At 44.8% G+C, this 19,730-nt stretch overlaps 1 protein-coding gene across 1 annotated transcript in view; it reads left to right on the plus strand.

Annotated features, from left to right (window-relative positions):
• Positions 1–19,730, plus strand: part of CAPS (calcyphosine) — a 68,522-nt gene that overhangs the window by 29,842 nt on the left and 18,950 nt on the right. The window contains exons 2-3 of the mRNA XM_068271166.1: positions 15,680–15,821; positions 17,237–17,414. Of these exons, the coding sequence (XP_068127267.1) occupies positions 15,680–15,821; positions 17,237–17,414 (320 nt within the window). The remainder of the gene's footprint in view (positions 1–15,679; positions 15,822–17,236; positions 17,415–19,730) is intronic.

The following is a 19,730-nucleotide window of genomic DNA, read 5'->3' on the forward strand; positions in this document are numbered from 1 at the left end:
AAAAGATTCTGGGTACGACATCCATCGTACTTGACAAATAAAGCCAATTCTGATTCTGGCTTAGAGGTACATACCCTTCCCTTGTTTTTCTTGTTAAGGTTATAGCAGCTTATGGTCTAGTTCTGTAGACTGTTGAAAGGTAAAATTCTAATGTGTACATATTTCATGTTGCTTTTTGATTATGAAGGCTTAGTACAGAATTAATGAATTTATTTATTAAAGATAGAAAGCTTAATCACTTGGTAAACATAGTTGTGACCAAATAGAATCTTACGTTTGTCTTCCAATTTATCAAATGCTGTAGTCTCTTGACACAAATAATTGATCCCAGTGTGGAAGCTAGTCACTCTGCACATCTCCATGTGTACTAGCTGTACTGTTATTATCTCAACATCTACTTATCTGTTATTGCTATCATATAGACTGTTTGAAATACAATATTCTTGAAAGGTAATTGGTGGTTTTTACCTTAGCAAACTGCTAGTTGAGTAAATTAAAGATGGTATCTCACTGGCTACTAATAGAGAGTATCTCTGTTTGGCTGAATTTTATATATCTGGTGAATGTTTAAAGAACAACTATCAAAGAAACTGTCCTTCTGCAAACCTCACATACCTATAGAGCTTTAGCCAGCAACAGTAGAAAGCTTTCCAGAGGTCTCTCATCACAGCCTGTGGAATGATTTACTGTTTGTTTCTGCCCTGCTTAACCTTCCTGGCGGTAAGCCCGAGCTGAGCTCGGGCTATGCCGCCGGAAGGCACCGCTCAGGCCCCGCTGGGCCGATTTGCATAATTTTTTTTTTGCTGCACGCAGCTAGCACTTTGCTAGCTGCGTGCAGTGCCCGATCGCCGCCGCTACCCGCTACCCGCCGATCCGCCGCTATCCGTCACGCCGCAGCCGCCCCCCCCCAGACCCCGTGCGCTGCCTGGCCAATCAGTGCAAGGCAGCTCTATGGGGTGGATAGGAATCCCCTTTGACGTCACGACGTCGATGACATCGGTGACGTCATCCCGCCCCGTCGCCATGGCGACGGGGGAAGCCCTCCAGGAGATCCCGTTCTTTGAACGGGATCTCCTGATCGCCGATCGCTGGCGGCGATCGGAGGGGCTGGGGTGATGCCGCTGAGCAGCGGCTATCATGTAGCGAGACTTTGTCTCGCTACATGAAAAAAAAAAAAATTAAAAAAAAAAAGATTTGCTGCCCCCTGGCGATTTTTTAGCAAACCGCCAGGAGGGTTAAACACACACTGCTTCTTCACAGATCATATGAGAGCAGCTGAGGGATTTGTCAGCAACAGAGAAAGGATCTGAAGAGCCTTCTCTGTACTTTATTCCTGTTCCTGTCTGTAAACTGTTTACTGTACACCGCGAGGCAGAAAGAGAGAGACACAGGATCAGGCACAAATAATTAAAGCTATGTTTCTGCTTTCTAACACATGCTACTATTCTATTCTACATTCTGAACACATTTTACTCAAAGTATTAATTTAGAGCCCGTGTACATTGTTTCTGTACGCTGGATGTTCTGGACACAGTCCTCCATAGTAATGCCCACAGTGAAAACTGCTCTCTCAAAGGCCCATATGCAATTCACATTTTCTCCTGAGTTTTCTCCTAGTTGATATTTTTACAACTTGTCATAAAATGCCTTTTAAGCCACCAGCAAGCAAAAAAATACTCAAAATAAATTTGATAGTACTTTTTCACAAACTTTTAGATACTTTTTCAATTGTTAAAGGCTCAAAATTTAGTATACAGAGAAGATGAAAATTATCCCCTGGGAGATAACTCAAGTGAAAAAATGAATTGCATATGGGACAAAATGTCATATTATCTTCACACAGGAAATGAAAAGATGAAAAAAGCCCAATACAAAGGCTATTTGCTAGTAATTACTGGAAATACATGTGACATTTAGAATTTTAGTTAACTTTTATAATTGTCCTTTAATATCAATTTATTACATAATCGTATTAAAGCTGACCACCTTACAAATTCATTAAACAATCTTTGTAGGATCAATTTAAATATCAGTAAGAGCGGATTACCAATATTTTCACTATGAACATTACCCAGTGCCCAACTCACCAAATGGCGCCGCTATATGTACTCATTCCCAGTGGTGTTGATCCATGGAGTTTATCTGACTGCCGGAGTCCAGCACAAGCAAGATTTATTTTTTAAGGTATTTGGCCCAAGGCTTGCAAGGGTTTTTTTTGCCCTTATCTTGATCAACTGGCATATGTGTGGGTGCAGGACAGTGTTGAAAAAATTATTTTATTTTGTTTATTTATTTATTTTTCCTGTTTTATTTTCAGCTAAACTAACTATGGAGGTCAAGTATTAGCAAGAGCACATTCATACGTTTTCTGCCCCAGTCCAAGTTTTTCTGCTGATTTCTCCAAAGGGTTGCCTCACTTTTGTTTAAAGCTGCTGCCCTTCTGTATGCAGCAGTAGGCTATGTCTATTACTAGTTTAGTCCCATCTTTCATATGTAAAATCCATGTAGCGCTGGATGATATTTACCGTATTCCATGCATTACTTTCCTTTTGCTGCATCTTCTTCCATATGCATTAACCCCCCCTCCTCCATGTTCAGCAACAACATCATTTGTTATGTTCCCATAGGACTCAAAGCACATGGCTTGTTTTAGATCAGCAATTAGTGGTGAGGTGGATTATGTTACAGAAGAAGAAGGCTACATGTAAATGACAAACAGCGGCATAACTACAGGGGAGCAGTGCCTGTGACCGCAGGGGTGCCCAGAGCTGCTAGTGGAGCCCCAACCACTACTTCACTCCCTCCAATAAAGGGGTCTATCCTTTAGATCAGGTGATTTGTGGCTACACTTGTTATGGGTATGACAATCATGATGTCCACACGTGTTTTATGACCTTTGGTGTGAAAATTGGGGGGCCACATCAAAGTTTTGATGGGGTGCACCATGATTGGTGGCTACACCCTTGATGACAAACTAAGCAGGTGGCTTTTCAGTCTAGGTTTAAATATGTCCAGAGCTGCCCTAAATGATTGTGCTAAGGAGTTACAGAGGATATAGCCTGTATGACAGAAGTAGGAGGTGGGAGGTGTAGTGCAATTGCAACAAATCCTTCAGATAGGCAGGGCATTTACTGTGTAAAGAGCTGTATATTAGTAAGTTGAAAACTCTATTATAATACGCATTTCAGTCTTTTTTGTTTTATGGGAAGAACATACAAACTCCATGCAGATAGTGCCCTGGCTGGGATTCGGACCTTGCAATATTCCTTAAGTGAAAGAAGGAATGTTTCACAACAGCTGAGATTTGATTCCTGGAACTTAATTTCCCATCAATCAGTACTCCCAGGCTGCGCACACAGTCTGAGTTGTTCAGGTCTGAGCTCCCTATCCTTAGCGGTGTTGGTTGAGGCTGGGGCTGCTTTGCTGTCGAGCCCTGACATTCGATAACAAGAACCTCGGTTTTGTCAGCATTCAGTTTTAGCCAGTTATTATTCATCCACTCCTGAAGCTCAGCTAACCATGCGTTTAGCTGTGGAGTAGGGTCTGTGACGCCAGGTTTGAATGACAAATATATCAGGTGATAGATTTGTAAGTCTCTGCTGGTTGTTATCTTGGGCTAAAGTAGGAACTAATCACTGCAAATTACAGCTTTGCAAATTATCAGTTAAACAATCAATTCATATGCCACTCCATGAGTTCTCATAAGCACCCCTAATCATCAACAACATACTATGTCTATTATGCTCCATATGGACTATTAAATAGAACAGGGATGATGCCCGGGTGGAGGGGGCTTGCTGGTGCTATAGCACTTCCATAAATCTTCTAAGCACCAGCAAAGCATCCCCATGACCAGAGCCCTTCTAATAAATTAAAGTCCCATTTTTAGTAGTCCTGTGGTGGGGGATTAATACAACGATATTCTTATAGCCCTGGCACATTGTGCATGAGAGGATTGCCACTGCAGGAGATGAGGAAACCAGGATGCAAGAGACAAGCAAACTACTTGGTAAATATCAGGCCTTCTATTTGCAGGTATTCACCAAGCACCAATGTTTCTCAGAGCATCATTTGTGTTACACATGCTGACTGCTTACTACTTGGGAGATACATGCTAACTGATTGTCATTCGGGGCTCATCTGCTACCTAATAGGCAGGGCCTACTTCAGAAATTTCTGGGCCCCATACTGGGAAAACCTACTGGGCCCCCATCAAGCCAAATCACAATCTGCATTATATATGTATGCGTATATATATATAGATGGTCCTCCATCTATCACTCCCGATCCTCCATCCCCATACATGCTTTGAGTCCTCCGCCTTCTAAACCGAATCCTCCATCGCCATATGTGCTTTCAGTCCTCTGCCTTCTAAACTTAATCCTCCGTTGGCATACGTGCTTTCAGTCCTTCGCCTTCTAAACCCAATCCTCCATCCTCGTGCGCGCTTCCAGTCCTCCGCCTTCTAAACCTGATTCTTCATTATTGCGTGCCAAATTCCCCATCTTGAGTGCCTTCCTGCTACCATCCTCGCTGATGACCAGCTCTCTGAATGGAGTCTGTTGCACTGCCGGGTAACGCAATTAGAGGGCAGTGGCGAGGTTGAATGCAGGAAGGGTTGCAAGACGTGGGGTTTAGTCAGTTCCACAGCGCCTTCTTAACTGGGAGACTTTGCCTTGCCTGGGAAGGTGGAAACCTGCTTGCAGAGGGGATTTCTATGACTGGCTTGTGGTGAGGATGTCTGTGTAGCAACATTAAATGGGTATTGGTATGCACACCTTCAAAATAGCAAGTGAAAATATTATGAGAGGGTGCGCAGTCAATAAACTAGACCTAACACTAGGTCTTACAAAATCCTATATACAAAGCATAACTGGCACACCACGCAGTTGAAGATGCTTAAATGTAGTTATATTATAAACACAAAGGAAATTTGCATATAAATTACAAACAATGGGCTCTGAACAACAGAGAGTAGCCCAAACTGTGATACAATGCACTAGCAAAAATACACAATGGAGGCATACACAGCAAGAGGGATCAGAAAAACAATCAAATGCACAAAAGTTCACTGCTGCCAGAAATGTCCATATGACAGTGCTATGTATCCGCCCAGCGGCAGACCAAAGTGAAGGGTAACTGGCAGCGTCGTGAGGAAAGACAAAGATTGTATAGTAAGCAATGCAATTTACCCTGACAGCGCTGTTTCGCAAATGCTTTTTTAAAGGGTAAGGATGGGGTCCCTAGGTAGTGCTGCCATAGTCTGTGTAGCAGCCAGCCAGGCCCTTTGCAGGAAGAGGAGATACTGCACTACAGTGGGGATCTTTAGTCCAAGCAGGTAAGTATTCTCAGACCTGACTACTACATAATTACAAACTTATTCAAGCATGGGAAAAGAGAGTGATATATGTCTATCTTTAATCCATCACTGATATCTGGGCAATAATGTTTAGAGCTTATGCTGCATGGAACGTCTTATAGCACATAACATGATGTTGGTATATATAGTGTTGCTGCATGCATTGGCTACACTAAGCATGGGAAATAATAACGCTTTTGACATTCAGGTAACAAAGCTTGTATGTGTGTTTATGTGCATATCTTTAGTAGTGTAGCAAGGTGTAGGGTAGTTAGTGATGGGGGCAGTGGAGGTTAGTGTAGCTGGGCAGTATAGCTTAGATAGAGACAGTTTGGAGGGAAAAGGTCCATAAGATGCCCCTGCACTATAGACGCACCAGGTATAGTATAGATTTTTTTTCTTGCTTTTTTGCCCTCCAACCTAGGTGCGTCTTATAGTCCGGAGCATCTTATATTCCAAAAAATATGGTATGTATGTATGTATATATATATATATATATATATATATATATATATATATATATATATATACACACATATGCATATATGTATATATATAATAATAATGGCAGTATTTGTATAGCGCCTTTCTCCTGTCGGACTCAAAGCGCTTGCGAGGCAGCCACTAGAGCGCACTCAGTAGGCAGTAGCAGTGTTAGGGAGTCTTGCCCAATGAACTCCTTACTGAATTACTGGCTTACTGAACAGGCAGAGCCGAGATTCGAACCCAGGTCTCCCATGTCAGAGGCAGAGCCCTTAACCAGTACACCATCCAGCCACTGCTATATATATATATATATATATATATATATATATATATACCCACAATATATATATATATATATATATATATATATATATATATATATATATATATATATATATAGACACACACACTCTGTGCATGGGCGCCCACAGAAAATTTTCGGCGGGGTGGGGTGGGGGGGGGGGGATTGGCGTCAAGATTATCTGATTATACACAGGTGTCATGCAGAAAGGGTGTGTGGCCATGACATACTGTGGGCGGAGTCTGTAGAGAGCCTGTCATGAGCAACGGCTGAACACTTGAGCTGAAAAAGGTCAGTGTCAGGGATCGGATTGTGAGTTCCTCTGAGGACACTCAGTAACATGACTATGAACTCTGTAAAGTGCTGTAGAAGATGTCAGTGCTATACAAATACATAACGATAATATGGTATAAGACATTAGACTATGACTATGGTAGGATTAGATAGAGTGATAGGGTGCCTGAAAGGGTGCCCCCATCCCTCCTTCCTTCCAGGCACCCCAAAAATCATACTAATAGCGCTAACTGCCCCCCTCCCCCTCAAAAAAATATACTGATATGGTGCTTCTCATCCCTACTTTCCAGACACCCCACCCCCCAAGAAATACTGTTAGGGTTCCCCCTAGCCCCCATCCACCTTCCTTCCTTCCTTCTACCCCCTGCCCAAAAAAACATACTGATAGGGCGCTTCTAATCCACCCCTCTTCCTTCTAGAGCCGAATAAAACATAGTGTGATAGCATGTCCCCCATCACCCCTTCCTTCCACACCCCACTTCAGTCACAAACTGTTTGTGACTGTTAGGCTTCCCTTTCCTTCTCTAGAATGGCGTCGGGGGCTGAGCTGAAAATGGAAGATGGGGCCGAGTGGGACCGTGCTTTTAGGCCAAGAGCAGGCGCTGATGTCAGCTGACATGCCATTCAATTTCAGGACTCAGAGCTCAGTTGGAGCTGCAGTAATTGAGTGCGATGAGCAGATGGCAGAGCAACACACACAGGCAGCCTCTCAGGCATGTAAGCTCCTCTCTCATCAGTCTGCACAGTAGTGAGAGTGAAACTGCAGGGATCGATCATGATAAGCTGCCTCTAATGCTAGGAATATACGGGTCGATCCGGCAGCCGATTAGCCGGCGGATCGACCCTAGCCGCGGCCCTGCTCGTCCGCGTGTGCACGCGGATCGATTGCCACTCGTCCCCGCCGGCACTTCCTTATCAGCGCTCGATTCCCTGCCATTGTCCGCCAGCGGGAATTGAGCGGACGGGAGTCGAGCGGCTTGATCGGGCCAGCTGAATATTATCAGCTGGCCGGATCAGCTGGTCGATACACGGTACATACCGTGTATCCCCAGCATCAGACTCCGCCCCAGGCATGATCTAGAAACTGCAGAGAGAGAGAGAGATGACACACACAGGTGAGGTGACAGGCAGCCTCGCAGCCTCAGTCATGCTCCTCTCAGGCTGCAGTGAAACGCTGCATGGTTGGCTCCTTCTGTACTTACTGGTTTGTTTGTCCAGAGGGAGGGAGGGTGCGATTGCCTCGCCTTGCCCCCTGCTGCGGACGCCCTTGGCTCTTTGATGTGCATGGACATATGAAACTTTCATATTAACAAGCATTTCTATCCTCTGCATTACCACATGACAATGTGCATTTCTACCAGATGACACACTCATCTCTTGCTTTTTTGGAAAATAGTTCATTTTCTAGAGTACAAAGGCGCAGGGGCCCATATGCAATTCACTTTTTCTCATAGGTGATATTTTCACAACTTGTCGTAAAATGCATTTTAAGCCACCAACAAGCAAGGAAACACTCAAAATAAATTTGATAGCACTTTTTCACCTACTTTTGGGTACTTTTTAATTTGTAAAAGGCTCAGAGCTGTAAACAAGGACAGCAGAGAGAAGCAGACCAGGTTGCCTCTGCTCTCCTTAATGGCCCGTACTCACGGGCTGCAGAAGTGGCCTGTCGCCAGCACACGTGAGCGTGTGGGCGACAGGCCGGCGACAGCTCCTCGCCAGGTCCCTCCGCGTACACACGCGGAAGAGGGACCAGCGGCGAGACGGAAGCTGTCGCCGACGTTCCTCCTCCCCCCGCCGGAAGCTCCATTTACCACAATGGAGGTTGCTGTCGCTAGTCTGCGTACTCACGCGGAATAGCGACAGTTGCGGGGGAGGTGCAGCGGCGACTGTCGCCATGCGATTGAAACTTTCAATCGCATGGCGACATGAGCGACGGGCGACAGTTCGGGGTGCGCGCGCGTGCGACGGCCCATACTCACGGGCGACCTGTCGCCGCAACACGCGCGCGCCGCGTGTTGCGGCGACATTTGTCCCTCGTGAGTATGGGCCATTAGCCTGGACCTATCTACACACTAGTGGAATCACATGTACAAATGTTAACAGGAGTTACAAGTGTAGAGTTTACATAACTCTGCTAACAGTCTCAGCACTGCACATGGAGAGGGTTGGTGAATGAAGTGAATAATGATGAGAAGATACACTCACAACAGGGAAGAGGGAAGGTGAGAGGGGATAAGGGGGCTTTGTGATAGACAGCTCAGCAGGAAAAGGTATGTGTTTATTATACTAGCAAGCATCCCCCGAAGAACCTGGAGCTCTGGTCAAGTGTCTGCTAAGTGCCTTCATGTGCTTCACTTTGTTTCACGGTAGGGTTCCCTGGCTGGGCCCCAGAATCAGTGGGGCCCCAGACTCCTGTCCCGTCTCTGATGCCCTATCAGCAGCACTGCTAATAGGTATTTGGGAGAATGTTATTTGGGGATACATGCTGCCTGACTGTTCTTTTGTGGACACATGTTGTTGCCTGATTGTTATTTGGGGGGAAAATACTGTGTGATGGTGGTGGGGGGGACACTCATAGGCCAGGTTTACATTGTGACAGAGCAGTATTGTATCTGTATTGATGTATGCACCATACTGCTGGTGGAGTCCATTGCTGGATGGTGTAATGGTTAAGGGCTCTGCCTCTGACACAGGAGACTAGGGTTCGAATCTTGGCTCTGCCTGTTCAGTAAGCCAGCACCTATTCAGTAGGAGACCTTAGGCAAGTCTCCCTAACTGCTAGTGACTATAGAGCGCGTCCTAGTGGCTGCAGCTCTAGCGCTTTGAGTCCGCCAGGAGAAAAACGCGATATAAATGTTATTTATCTTGTCTCTTGTCTTGTCTACTTCTTCTGCTGTTATAAAGTGGAGGTGTGCCATTCATCAAATGATTAGCAATATTATCTGCTGTTCAAAAAATGCATGTGGTAAAATTTTTGTGACATCAACTTATTTTCTGTACTCTATCAGCAATGGTGATATCATGATTGAATCTTTAAGAAATCACTGGACCTATTATAGATTGTTGGAAAGCACGAATCTATAAAGTGCATGTGTGCACTCTGTTAGCACTTACTATTAACTTCAGCTAGGGGGAGTGAAGATTTAGAACTGTTTAATATTGGCAATCATGAAATGTAGTTTAATCCACTGCTGAGTGACCTGACCTACATTTAAGACTCCCAACAGTTTTCTTTACACTCTGCAAACAGATGGTAGCCCGCTAAGTGCTGACTCTGTCATAGTGAGATCAATCTTGTTGAGAGACCAGAAATATGAAAGGACTCTAAAGAGGATTTTTAAAGGACATAAGTTATGAAAAGTACACAAAAAAGATAAAACTTGCACCTTTAAAATGTCATGGTATAGAATAATAAACACTGGCACTTTTCATTTAAAATACAGTATTGAAAAAAAAATTAAGGCTAACATTATTGACAGGAACCACCATTTTGCCAAAGTTTGGCAGCCATGGATTCAGGGTGCATCGTCTATGGGAGAGAAACATGTTCTCACACAATTTTGAGGCTCTGGGTAATTCTTAGAAAGATGATCCCTTTAATGAGGTGTTCCCTGTTTTACTCAGTCTATTTTTGTTTTTATTTCCTGATAAAATATAATGGTTTTCTACATGATTTAAAAAAAAAAATTTTTTTTTAAACTGCTGTGCCGCCACCCTGGCGCAGGTAACAGAACACCAGGGTGGTTAATGACTTTTTTGCATAGAGATAACAACTGGAGTTTCTTAACTCTTCCTGTACTGGAAACAATTAGACGTATCTCTCTGATCCTAATGTTTTATTTCTTAGCTGTACTACACATACAAACCATTATATCATAATTTTTTTTCCGCTTCAGTGTCTCTTTAAGTAGGAGCATCATATGACCAAAAATCCTAACAGCCTATTGGCTGTGCCAGTGATACTGCAATTTGTGCCTGCAGTATCTACTTTCTGACGCTAAGGGTCTAAGACGAGGGAAGAGCTTTGTGTCCTTGTCTATATGTCTGTATGCATAGCCCCTGGAGACTACACGCCAGCTTGACCCAGAAGCCAGCTGCATGAGCCAGCTCTCGGTGGATGGGGACTTGCTGTGGGAGTGATTTGAAGGCAAGGTCAGGGCAGCCATCAGGGGGAGGGGGGGGGGGGCACTGACACTGCAGTGAAAGGCCCAGAGCTTCTGGGGGCCCTGGGCTCCCCACAAAGCGTTGGAAGGGCCGCATGTGCAGGCTGTGTGCCTGTGGTTCACTAACCAGCACACCGCGTTCCAGCACGTGGGGAGCAGATTAGTGAGCCAGCTACAGCGGACTTTCTATACTGGGGCACCACCTATATCTGGCTACAGGATGCCTATACTGGGCCATCACCTTCACCTGGCTACCTATACTGGTGCGGGAACCACCTATACCTAGCTACCTATACTGGGGCACCACCTATACTTGGTTACCTTTACTGAGGACACCACCTGTACCTGGCTACCTATACTGGGACACCACCTATACTTGGCTACTTATACTGGGTCGGCTATAGTTGCTACCTATACTGGGCGCACCTGTACCTGGCTAACCTATACTGGTGCACCACCCATACCTGGCTACCTATGCTGGGGGCAACTATACCAGGCCACCTATACCAGGGCACCACCTATAGTTGAATACCTCTACTGGAGCACCTGTATCTTGCTGGCCTATACTGGGGCACCTCTATCTTGCTGGCCTATACTGGGGCACCTCTATCTTGCTGGCCTATACTGGGGCACCAGCTATAACCAGGCCAGGGGAGGACTGGCCCAGGGGGACGGGGGGCAATTGCCCCCCGGGCTGCCCGAATCTTAAGTAATTAGGGCTGGCCGCTGCTATACGCAGCGGCCGCAGACATACCACAGGTGACAGGTTCGCAGTGGGGATCGCAACCTCGCGCGATATTTCCCGGCAAGTTGAAGTATCCAATCAAAGAAGGGGCTGAGGCGGCCGGCCGTGGTGTGCCCTTGTGCGTGGCTGCGCCTGCGGTGGATGTGAGCGGCACAAGGACACAAATAGCTTAGGTCCTCTCCGGCCAGGTGGGTTGAAACTGCTTGACTCCGCACCCCCCCTGGAGCCATTGCCGCCCGCAACGTGCTGCTGTGCCTGTGGTGTCATCGGAGTGAGCTGTCTCACTCTTCAGCTTTCTGTGCTGGGGGGGCTGGGGGCCTGGAGCTGTGGCTACGAGTGGCTGGCTGGAGGAGTCGGACACAGTCCTCCCCTGTGCTGCTGTGCCTGAGGTGTCGTCGGAGTGAGCTGTCTCACTCTTCAGCTTTCTGTGCTGGGGGGGCTGGGGGCCTGGAGCTGTGGCTACGAGTGGCTGGCTGGAGGAGTCGGACACAGTCCTCCCCTGTGCTGCTGTGCCTGAGGTGTCGTCGGAGTGAGCTGTCTCACTCTTCAGCTTTCTGTGCTGGGGGGGGCTGGGGGCCTGGAGCTGTGGCTACGAGTGGCTGGCTGGCTGGAGGAGTCGGACACAGTCCTCCCCTGTGCTGCTGTGCCTGAGGTGTCGTCGGAGTGAGCTGTCTCACTCTTCAGCTTTCTGTGCTGGGGGGGCTGGGGGCCTGGAGCTGCGGCTACGAGTGGCTGGCTGGCTGTCCTGGCTGGAGGAGTCGGACACTCTTGGGGCTGGGAGTTGGAGATGCCACCTATAGCTACTTGCTGCTGTGGAGGAGGAGGAGGTGTAGGACTGAGGAGACAGGAGGATAGAGGAGGTCGGGTCCAGGTTGCCAGAGGAGAAGGTGTTTTTTATAAATTTTGTTTCTGTACTTCTTCTCCCTTCTTGTCACTGAGTTACTCACACTTTGCTGCCTGCCTGCTACTGCTGTCAAATTCAATTCTCTGCCCAGGCCAGTGCCCTCTGAGTTTTTTTTTTGTGATAATCATCCCCATTCTGACCCTGGCCTGAGGGGAAATGTTTTTTCTTCTTGTGGTGTGATTGGCGGCAGGGGAGGGGGGAGGCAGCCAGTTAGGCACTGTCAAACAGGTAGTTGGAGGGGGGGGGGGGGGGAGTAGGTGTCAGACAAGTAGTTTGTATGGTGGGTGGGCAGGAGTGGGGTTAGGCATCACCAGGTAGGTAGGTTTGTGTGTGTGTGTGTGTGTGTGTGTGGGGGGGGGGGGGGTTGTTTAAAGGAGTTATCAGGCATTTTTAATGAAATAAATACTACTTACCCGGGGCTTCCTCCAGCCCCACGCTCCCAGCATGTCCCTCGCCGCAGCTCTGCAGTCAGCCAATCGCTGCCGCTGCCTCCCAGTCCTTGGCGATAGCACCAGTCCGACCTGGATGTCGGCCTGTACTGCGCCTGTGCAAGCAGCACTGTCAATCACCGCCACTTGGACCGGAGTGTACTGCGCAGGCGCAGTAGTTCTGCGTCTGCAGAGTACGCTCTGGTCCATGTGGCGGTGATTGACAGCGCCGCTTGCACAGGCGCAGTTGGCCTGACGTCATCGCCGGGGGCTGGGAGGCAGCGGCAGTGAACAGCTGACTGCAGAGCTGCGGCAAGGGACATGCTGGGAGCTTGGGGCTGGACGAGCCCTGGGTAAGTAGCACTTATTTTCATAAAAAAAAAAAAAAAGCCTGATAACTCCTTTAAGGTTAGGCATCAGACACAGACAGGTAGATTGTGCGGAGAAATGGGGTTAGGCATCAGGTACATAGTGTGTGTGTGTGTGTGTGTGTGGCTGGGGCTGTTAGTCATCACAATTTGAAGATTTGCACACAAGAAAGATATGGCTTTGGGCTGGGGATGCCGTGAAACGGGCCTCTAGTTTGTGTTGTCCCCCCAGGCCAAAAGGTCCCAGTCCTCCCCTGAACCAGGCTACCTATACTGGGGGCATCTACACTAGGCTACCTATACTGGGGAGTGCCCCAGTATAGCTAGCCTGGTGTAGCTTGCGTACTTATACTGGGGGGAACCTATACCAGTGGCTACTGATACTGGTGGCACTTATGCCTAGATACCTATACTGAGGGGCACCTATACCTGGCTAGGGCAGGGGGAGGAGCTGAGACAGAAGGGGACAAGAGGTAAAACAGGGGGATAAAAGAGGCACAGGGGGAACAGAGGTGGACAAAAGAGGCACAGAGAGAAAAGAGATGAGACGGGAACCTGAGGTCACACAGAGGGACACAAGAGGCACAAACTGAGGTGAGACAGAGGGGGACAAAAGAGGCACAGGAAGAAAAGAGGGGGACAAAAGTGAACGGAGAAAGGATAAAAATGGACCTAAAAGTCCCTATCTCATTTGTTAACCAGGGACTACCTGTATTTTGGCTCCAGCCACAACATGCCACTTTTTGCCGCATCACGCTGTGCATGCCACTTTCTTCAGTGTTGGATCCATGCACATTTTTCGCCACAGCGCACTTTGCGCACGGACATGGGGGTGGGGTAGCTAGTGGGTGGGCACAGCAACCAGTGGGTGGGCCCTGGGAGATGGGGCCCAGGCCTGATGATGTGTGAGGGGCCCCAAAATTTCTGGTGGCGGCCCTGGGCAAATTCCTTACATTACTCCCCACCCCACTCCAAAGAGTTGCCTCTGGACACTCCAAATGAGTTTTACCAGAATTATTCAAATAAAAAATCTCTTATTAATTCATTTGGCAAACTGGAACCCTAGATCTCTCCTCTGGCCAATATCCCTTCCAATCTATCAAATACTAGAGAGAATTTTGTATCCGATGGAAATTTTTTCCACTTCATATATTCAGGTTCTCCATCAATTTCTACTGAAAGAGGTGGAGAAGCTGACTCATCAGCATTGGCGGCTGACTTTAACAAAGAAACATGATAGGCATTGACTCCTCTCACAGACTGTGGTAGTGACACCCTGTATGTCACTGTTAATTTTTTCAGTAACAGGAAATGGTCTGATAAACTCAGGACCTAACTTTGCTGAAGGCTAACAGATAGGAATATTGCGTGTGGAAATCCATACCAAATCTCCTGGAAAGAACTCAGGCTCGGGAATGCGATGACGGTCAGAAAATAATTGTTTGATATTCAGTAGCTTGCTTTAGGTTCGCTTGAACTTGGGACTACATTGAAGATATTAATGCTAACTTGTCTTAGAAGAGGGACCAATTAGGGAAGATAATCTTGGGTTCTGTCCAGTGACAACTTGGAAGCAAAGCAGGTTTTTTCCACACTTGGTGCAGACTGCCGAGCGCCTGAGCTGTGCGCTGCTATATAACAATGTCGTCAGACCCCAAATTACTTCTCCCTCCAAATTGCTATGACTTGGAGGGGGAATGGTATTTAACGCAGCTGGGAATTTCAGCGGCAGTGGTGTTTGCCATCATTAGGCTCACTCTGCGCCCAACTCACTAGTGGTTGAATAATACGTATACCTTGGAAATGAGAGAACCTGGTACATGCACTCTCTGCATTATTAAAGGCAAATTCTGCAAATGGTAAATAGACCAATTTTCCTGACCTTTGGCAGTAAAACAGTGCAAGTACTGCTCCAATGACTGGTTGGTTCTCTCCGTCCAGCCATTAGTCTCTGGATGAAATCCAGAAGAAAAGGGACAGTGAGATCCCCAGCTGTTTGCAGAAAGCACGCCAAAAACGTGACACAAACTGAACTCACCTGTCAGAAACCACATTCTCTGGAATACCATGAAGACAGAAAACATGTTGTATAAACAATCCCTGCGCTGTACGTAACTTGGGTAATGGAATAAAGGGAGCCATTTTACTAAACTTATCAACCACCACCCAAACAACTGTAAAACCTTTGAAACTAGGTAAATCCAGGTAAATCCACAATGAAATCTATAAATAAGTGAGTCCATGGTTTTAGTGGCACAGGTAAAGGTAAGAAAGCAGTGTAGGTGACTACGCAAGCGAATTAAGTCTTTTGTACCAAGACCCCGACTTTTAACGTAGCTGTAGGGATAGCAGTTGTTCCTGGATGATTGATTTCTGTGAATGCATTTGTGTGAACATTTGCATGTGAGTGTGCGAATGGTTACTGACTTTGCCATTTTGATATATATATATATATATATATATATATTTAATCTAGACTAAAAAGATTTGCTTATAACAAGATAAACTAAAAATTGCTTGAAGGATATTATTTTGCTTTACTGCCCTTAAGTCTATAAATTTATGAAATGTGTTGAAAATGTAGGTCATGCTTATTCACATGTTGTAACCATTGTTGTTTTACCATAGACAATATGGCTTCTGTAACCCAACTGGAACGTGAAATGATAACTAAGGCGCAGCGTCAAATTCCACAATGTCAGGATCCAATAGAGAAGCTGAGGCTGATGTGCCTTGCAAGAGGAGCATCGGGAATAAAAGGTCTGGGCAGGTACAGAAAGCTTTTTAAAATAAGTACAGTATAACAATATTCATTCTATCACCATTTTTATTTCCAGTTAAATTAGGGTACTTGATGGTGAAGTTATTACCTACAAGAGATGACACTGTTTTCTTTGTGTTAGGTGAAAATAAGAAAAAACACTATAAAAGGTGTCTACGTAAACAGATATCAAAATTTATCAAGGACCAAATAAACAACGACACAAAATTCCCTTATCCCCCCTTAAAAATCAGTGATACACGGCCGTGTGTACAAAAACTGGTCAGCTGACACCACACATACAATCACCTGCAGACTGACTAAAAATGCCCACACACCAGGTTGTTCAAACAACTGTAAATCAAGTGGATAACACCACTATATGGATCCACAAAATAGTCCAAAATAACATACAGTTCCTTGGTGATAAAGAAAAGTCAGAGTGATGGTAGGTATCGCACTATTGCACATTTTTTGCACGCCATTTTTCAGAGTACCAGTGTCAAACTCCTAGTTACAATTGGGTATGATGTACCGCATGCTTTCAGCTGTTTAGTCAACACTCCTACCATCACTCTGACTTTTCTTCATCACAACCTGGTGTGTGAGAATTTTTAATCAGTCCGCAAGTGATATCTGTTTAAGTAGACACCTTTTATAGTATTTTTTGTGATAAGGTTGTGATAAGAGGTGACTCCCCTTTTATAGGGTAACAGAAATATGTATAATTTCTCTAGCGCCACCCAATAATAATTTTTGTGAGGTGAAAATAACACTTATTTTTGTGTTCTCGTATACACCTGCACATGTTTTTAGTTGGATTATAAATATTTACAAAATAAATACGATAACTTATACTAGTTCCTTAATGAGCCTTTCACTCTCTTTTATGTAGTTGCAGTTGTACCAATTTTATTGTGTATATCTGTTTTCAAAATGTGCTTGGGTGCTTTCCTTGCATTGAAGGCCATCCATGATTATAATTACTAGGTCATTCCTGGCAGAGTGTTGAGCCTAGGATTTTATCTGGAGCTGGGAAGTAATTTTTTTCTCTTTTAGGGCTAATTGGTCCAAGCCTTGTAAGGGGTTTTCACCTTCCCCTGGATGAACTGGGATATGTGAGGGTGAAGGCTATTGTATCATACTTTCTGGATGAACTTGATGGACGAATGTCTTTTTTGTATGTAATGCAGTAACTACCTGTATATGTTGTAACATATCCATGTGGATTACAATATGTGAGCTTTACTGCTAGGCTATTAAATTGGAGTTCTGTTAAGATCTGATCCGAAATACAGTGGGGTACTTTGGCAAGGTCATAAATGATCAGGTGGATATTGATTGTCGGCCACATCTAGTGTAGTTTATGCCCATCTTGTTTAATAAGTAGCTTTTCATCTGTACGTTGTATTAATATAACACAGGGCTTTTCGTATAATGGATGATAACTACAGCAACTCTTTGGATCTTGAAGAACTCTCCAAAGGACTTCAAAACTATGGGGTCAATCTATGTGCAGAAGAAGTGCAAGATATTTTTCAGAGGTTTGACACAAATGGAAATGGAACCATTAACTTTGATGAGTTCTTGACCACAATCAGAGTGAGTATTTTTTTTTATTTTAATTCAGTGCAAATGGTTGAAATGGATATCACTTTGTATAATGACATTACATTCTCTTAAAGATTAAAATCTTTAATGTCATAAAACTTTAATGTCAAGACATGCCTATCTGCATAAATTACTTTTTAGCACCTGTTTGACATCTTGCTTTTCGTCTGTCCAGTCTGCCAACCATTCTGGCCAGAGGTAGCTAACTAAATGGCTAATGCTTCTCAGCCGGCCTGCAACTTACTTTAGCATGAAAACTATCGTCATTGATAATTTTGACAGGTTATAATTTAAAATGAAGAAAACGTGCTGTGAATTATTCAGCTGAGTACAATGCGTGTAACTTGTCACCTGGGAAGGAGAGATCTCTTTTATACAGAGGTACTGAGCCTAAAAATGGCATTGTTCCTCAAACTCTTTTTTTTTTTTTTAAACTTAATTAATTTAATAAAAAAAGGATTAACATGTGCTTCTTTAAGATCGCACAGCCTGGCAAAAAATCTGCACCACAGAGTGAGCATAAAAATACAGTTTGTCAACAGGTTATCCAAAATTTAACATGGCAGGGCGTCCGGTGGCGTCTCAGTCAAATGCTTTTCTGCAAGCCTGCAGAAACTAAGGGTAGCTGCATCAGGTTTGACTGTGACTAAATGTCTTCCACAGCTATCTTTCTGCTGGATTTTCTTATTTGTGCTTTTGCAAGACTGAAAATTTAGGCATACGTTCACAGCGGGGCATTGCAATGCAACATAACAGCAGAATTGTAATGCGGATAGTCGGATTGCAATGCAAAATCTGTGACGTTTACAGTTCGGCCTTTGTGATGCAAACTAACAGTGCTGCATCACAATGCACTGCATGCAGTGCGTTACCGCATAACGCGTCTTTAACAGTGATCGTGAAGCATACTTTTCATTAACTGATGTGTTCCTGCTTTTACAGGGAACTGTGAACGTAGCTTTATACTGTACTTACGAACCTTAGACGCTTTGTTTTTCTTAAAGCGGATACGAGATGAAAAACTAACTATAACAAGTAACTTGTCTATATATCTTATCTAAAGTTTAGATAGTTTACACAGAAAATCTAGCTGCACACAGCTTTATCTTCTGTGATACAATGACAGCAGCCATGTTGTTTGTAAACATTACACACAGGCAAGCTTATCTGCATATTCAGCACTCAGTCTGTGAAAAAAACATAATCCCCCCTCCTCCTCCCCTCTGCCTCTGAAATCTCTGGCTAGTAATACCTCCCCCTCCTCCTGCCCAAACTGAGCTCCCATGAGCCCTTGCTACTGTCTGAAAATGCCAAGGCTCTCTGAAAAACTGTGGATGAGGCTTGTTTAGTTTATAGGGAATTAGAGTATTAAAATAAAAACAAAAAAGTATTTGGCTTAAGGAATGCCCTATAAACAATAGGAAAGGAACACAATTATGCAATGAGTAAAAGTTCATCTCGGATCCACTTTAAGGCACATTTTACCATGGTTGCAGGATGTGAAAACACAAAAAATTAAAAAGAAAGAACAAAAAATTACTTGGAGAAGTTCTTTTACTAATTGCTGAAAATCACAAGACCTTCATTGTACATGGTGACTGAGAAATTAACATATTTTGATTCATGTTTAAAAGATACACAAATAAGGAGACATGCAAATGTGGGAAACATTTGCTAACTAGTTAATGCAAAAACGCTTTTTGCCACCAGTGGACTGTAGGGAACAGGTTAAAGCAAAGAGCATTACAAACAAAGCAAACTCTCTGTGATTGTTGAATGGCTGCTCTACAGTCAGTTCCAATTTGTTTATAAAGATATTTGCGGTTGACTGTCTTTCAAAAGTGGTTTACAAAGTATATGTTATGTTTTCTCTACACAGTGCAGTAGTCTCCACAATGCAAAGCCGCATAGAGCACAATGTTGTTAGTGGCTTTTGCGGCGCCGGCAGTATAATAAGGGCACACAATATTTTTTAAAAGCAATAGAAAGTCTCAATACTAAAATCATAGGCAAACTCATATAACGCAGAGAGAAGGAGGAGAGCGCCGGCACTGCTGTCATTCACTTTCTTTGAAATTCCATTATAAAATACAGTACATATATGTGCAGATAAAAAAGGGTTGCAACACATACCAAAGTAAACTGTGGGTAGGTGCGGTGGGTGCAGGGGGTGAAGAGCCTTACAGCCGTTTCACACGCTTGCGCTTCTACGGAGGCTGCAAGAGGGTACTGCCGTGAGCTGACTTATATATAATTACCAAGTCGCCGTGCGGCGTCTCGCCGCTGAAGAATCTGCCTCCCTAACCA

The sequence above is a fragment of the Hyperolius riggenbachi genome, chromosome 1 (assembly GCF_040937935.1).
Source record: "Hyperolius riggenbachi isolate aHypRig1 chromosome 1, aHypRig1.pri, whole genome shotgun sequence".
Classification (NCBI taxonomy): Eukaryota; Metazoa; Chordata; class Amphibia; order Anura; family Hyperoliidae; genus Hyperolius; species Hyperolius riggenbachi.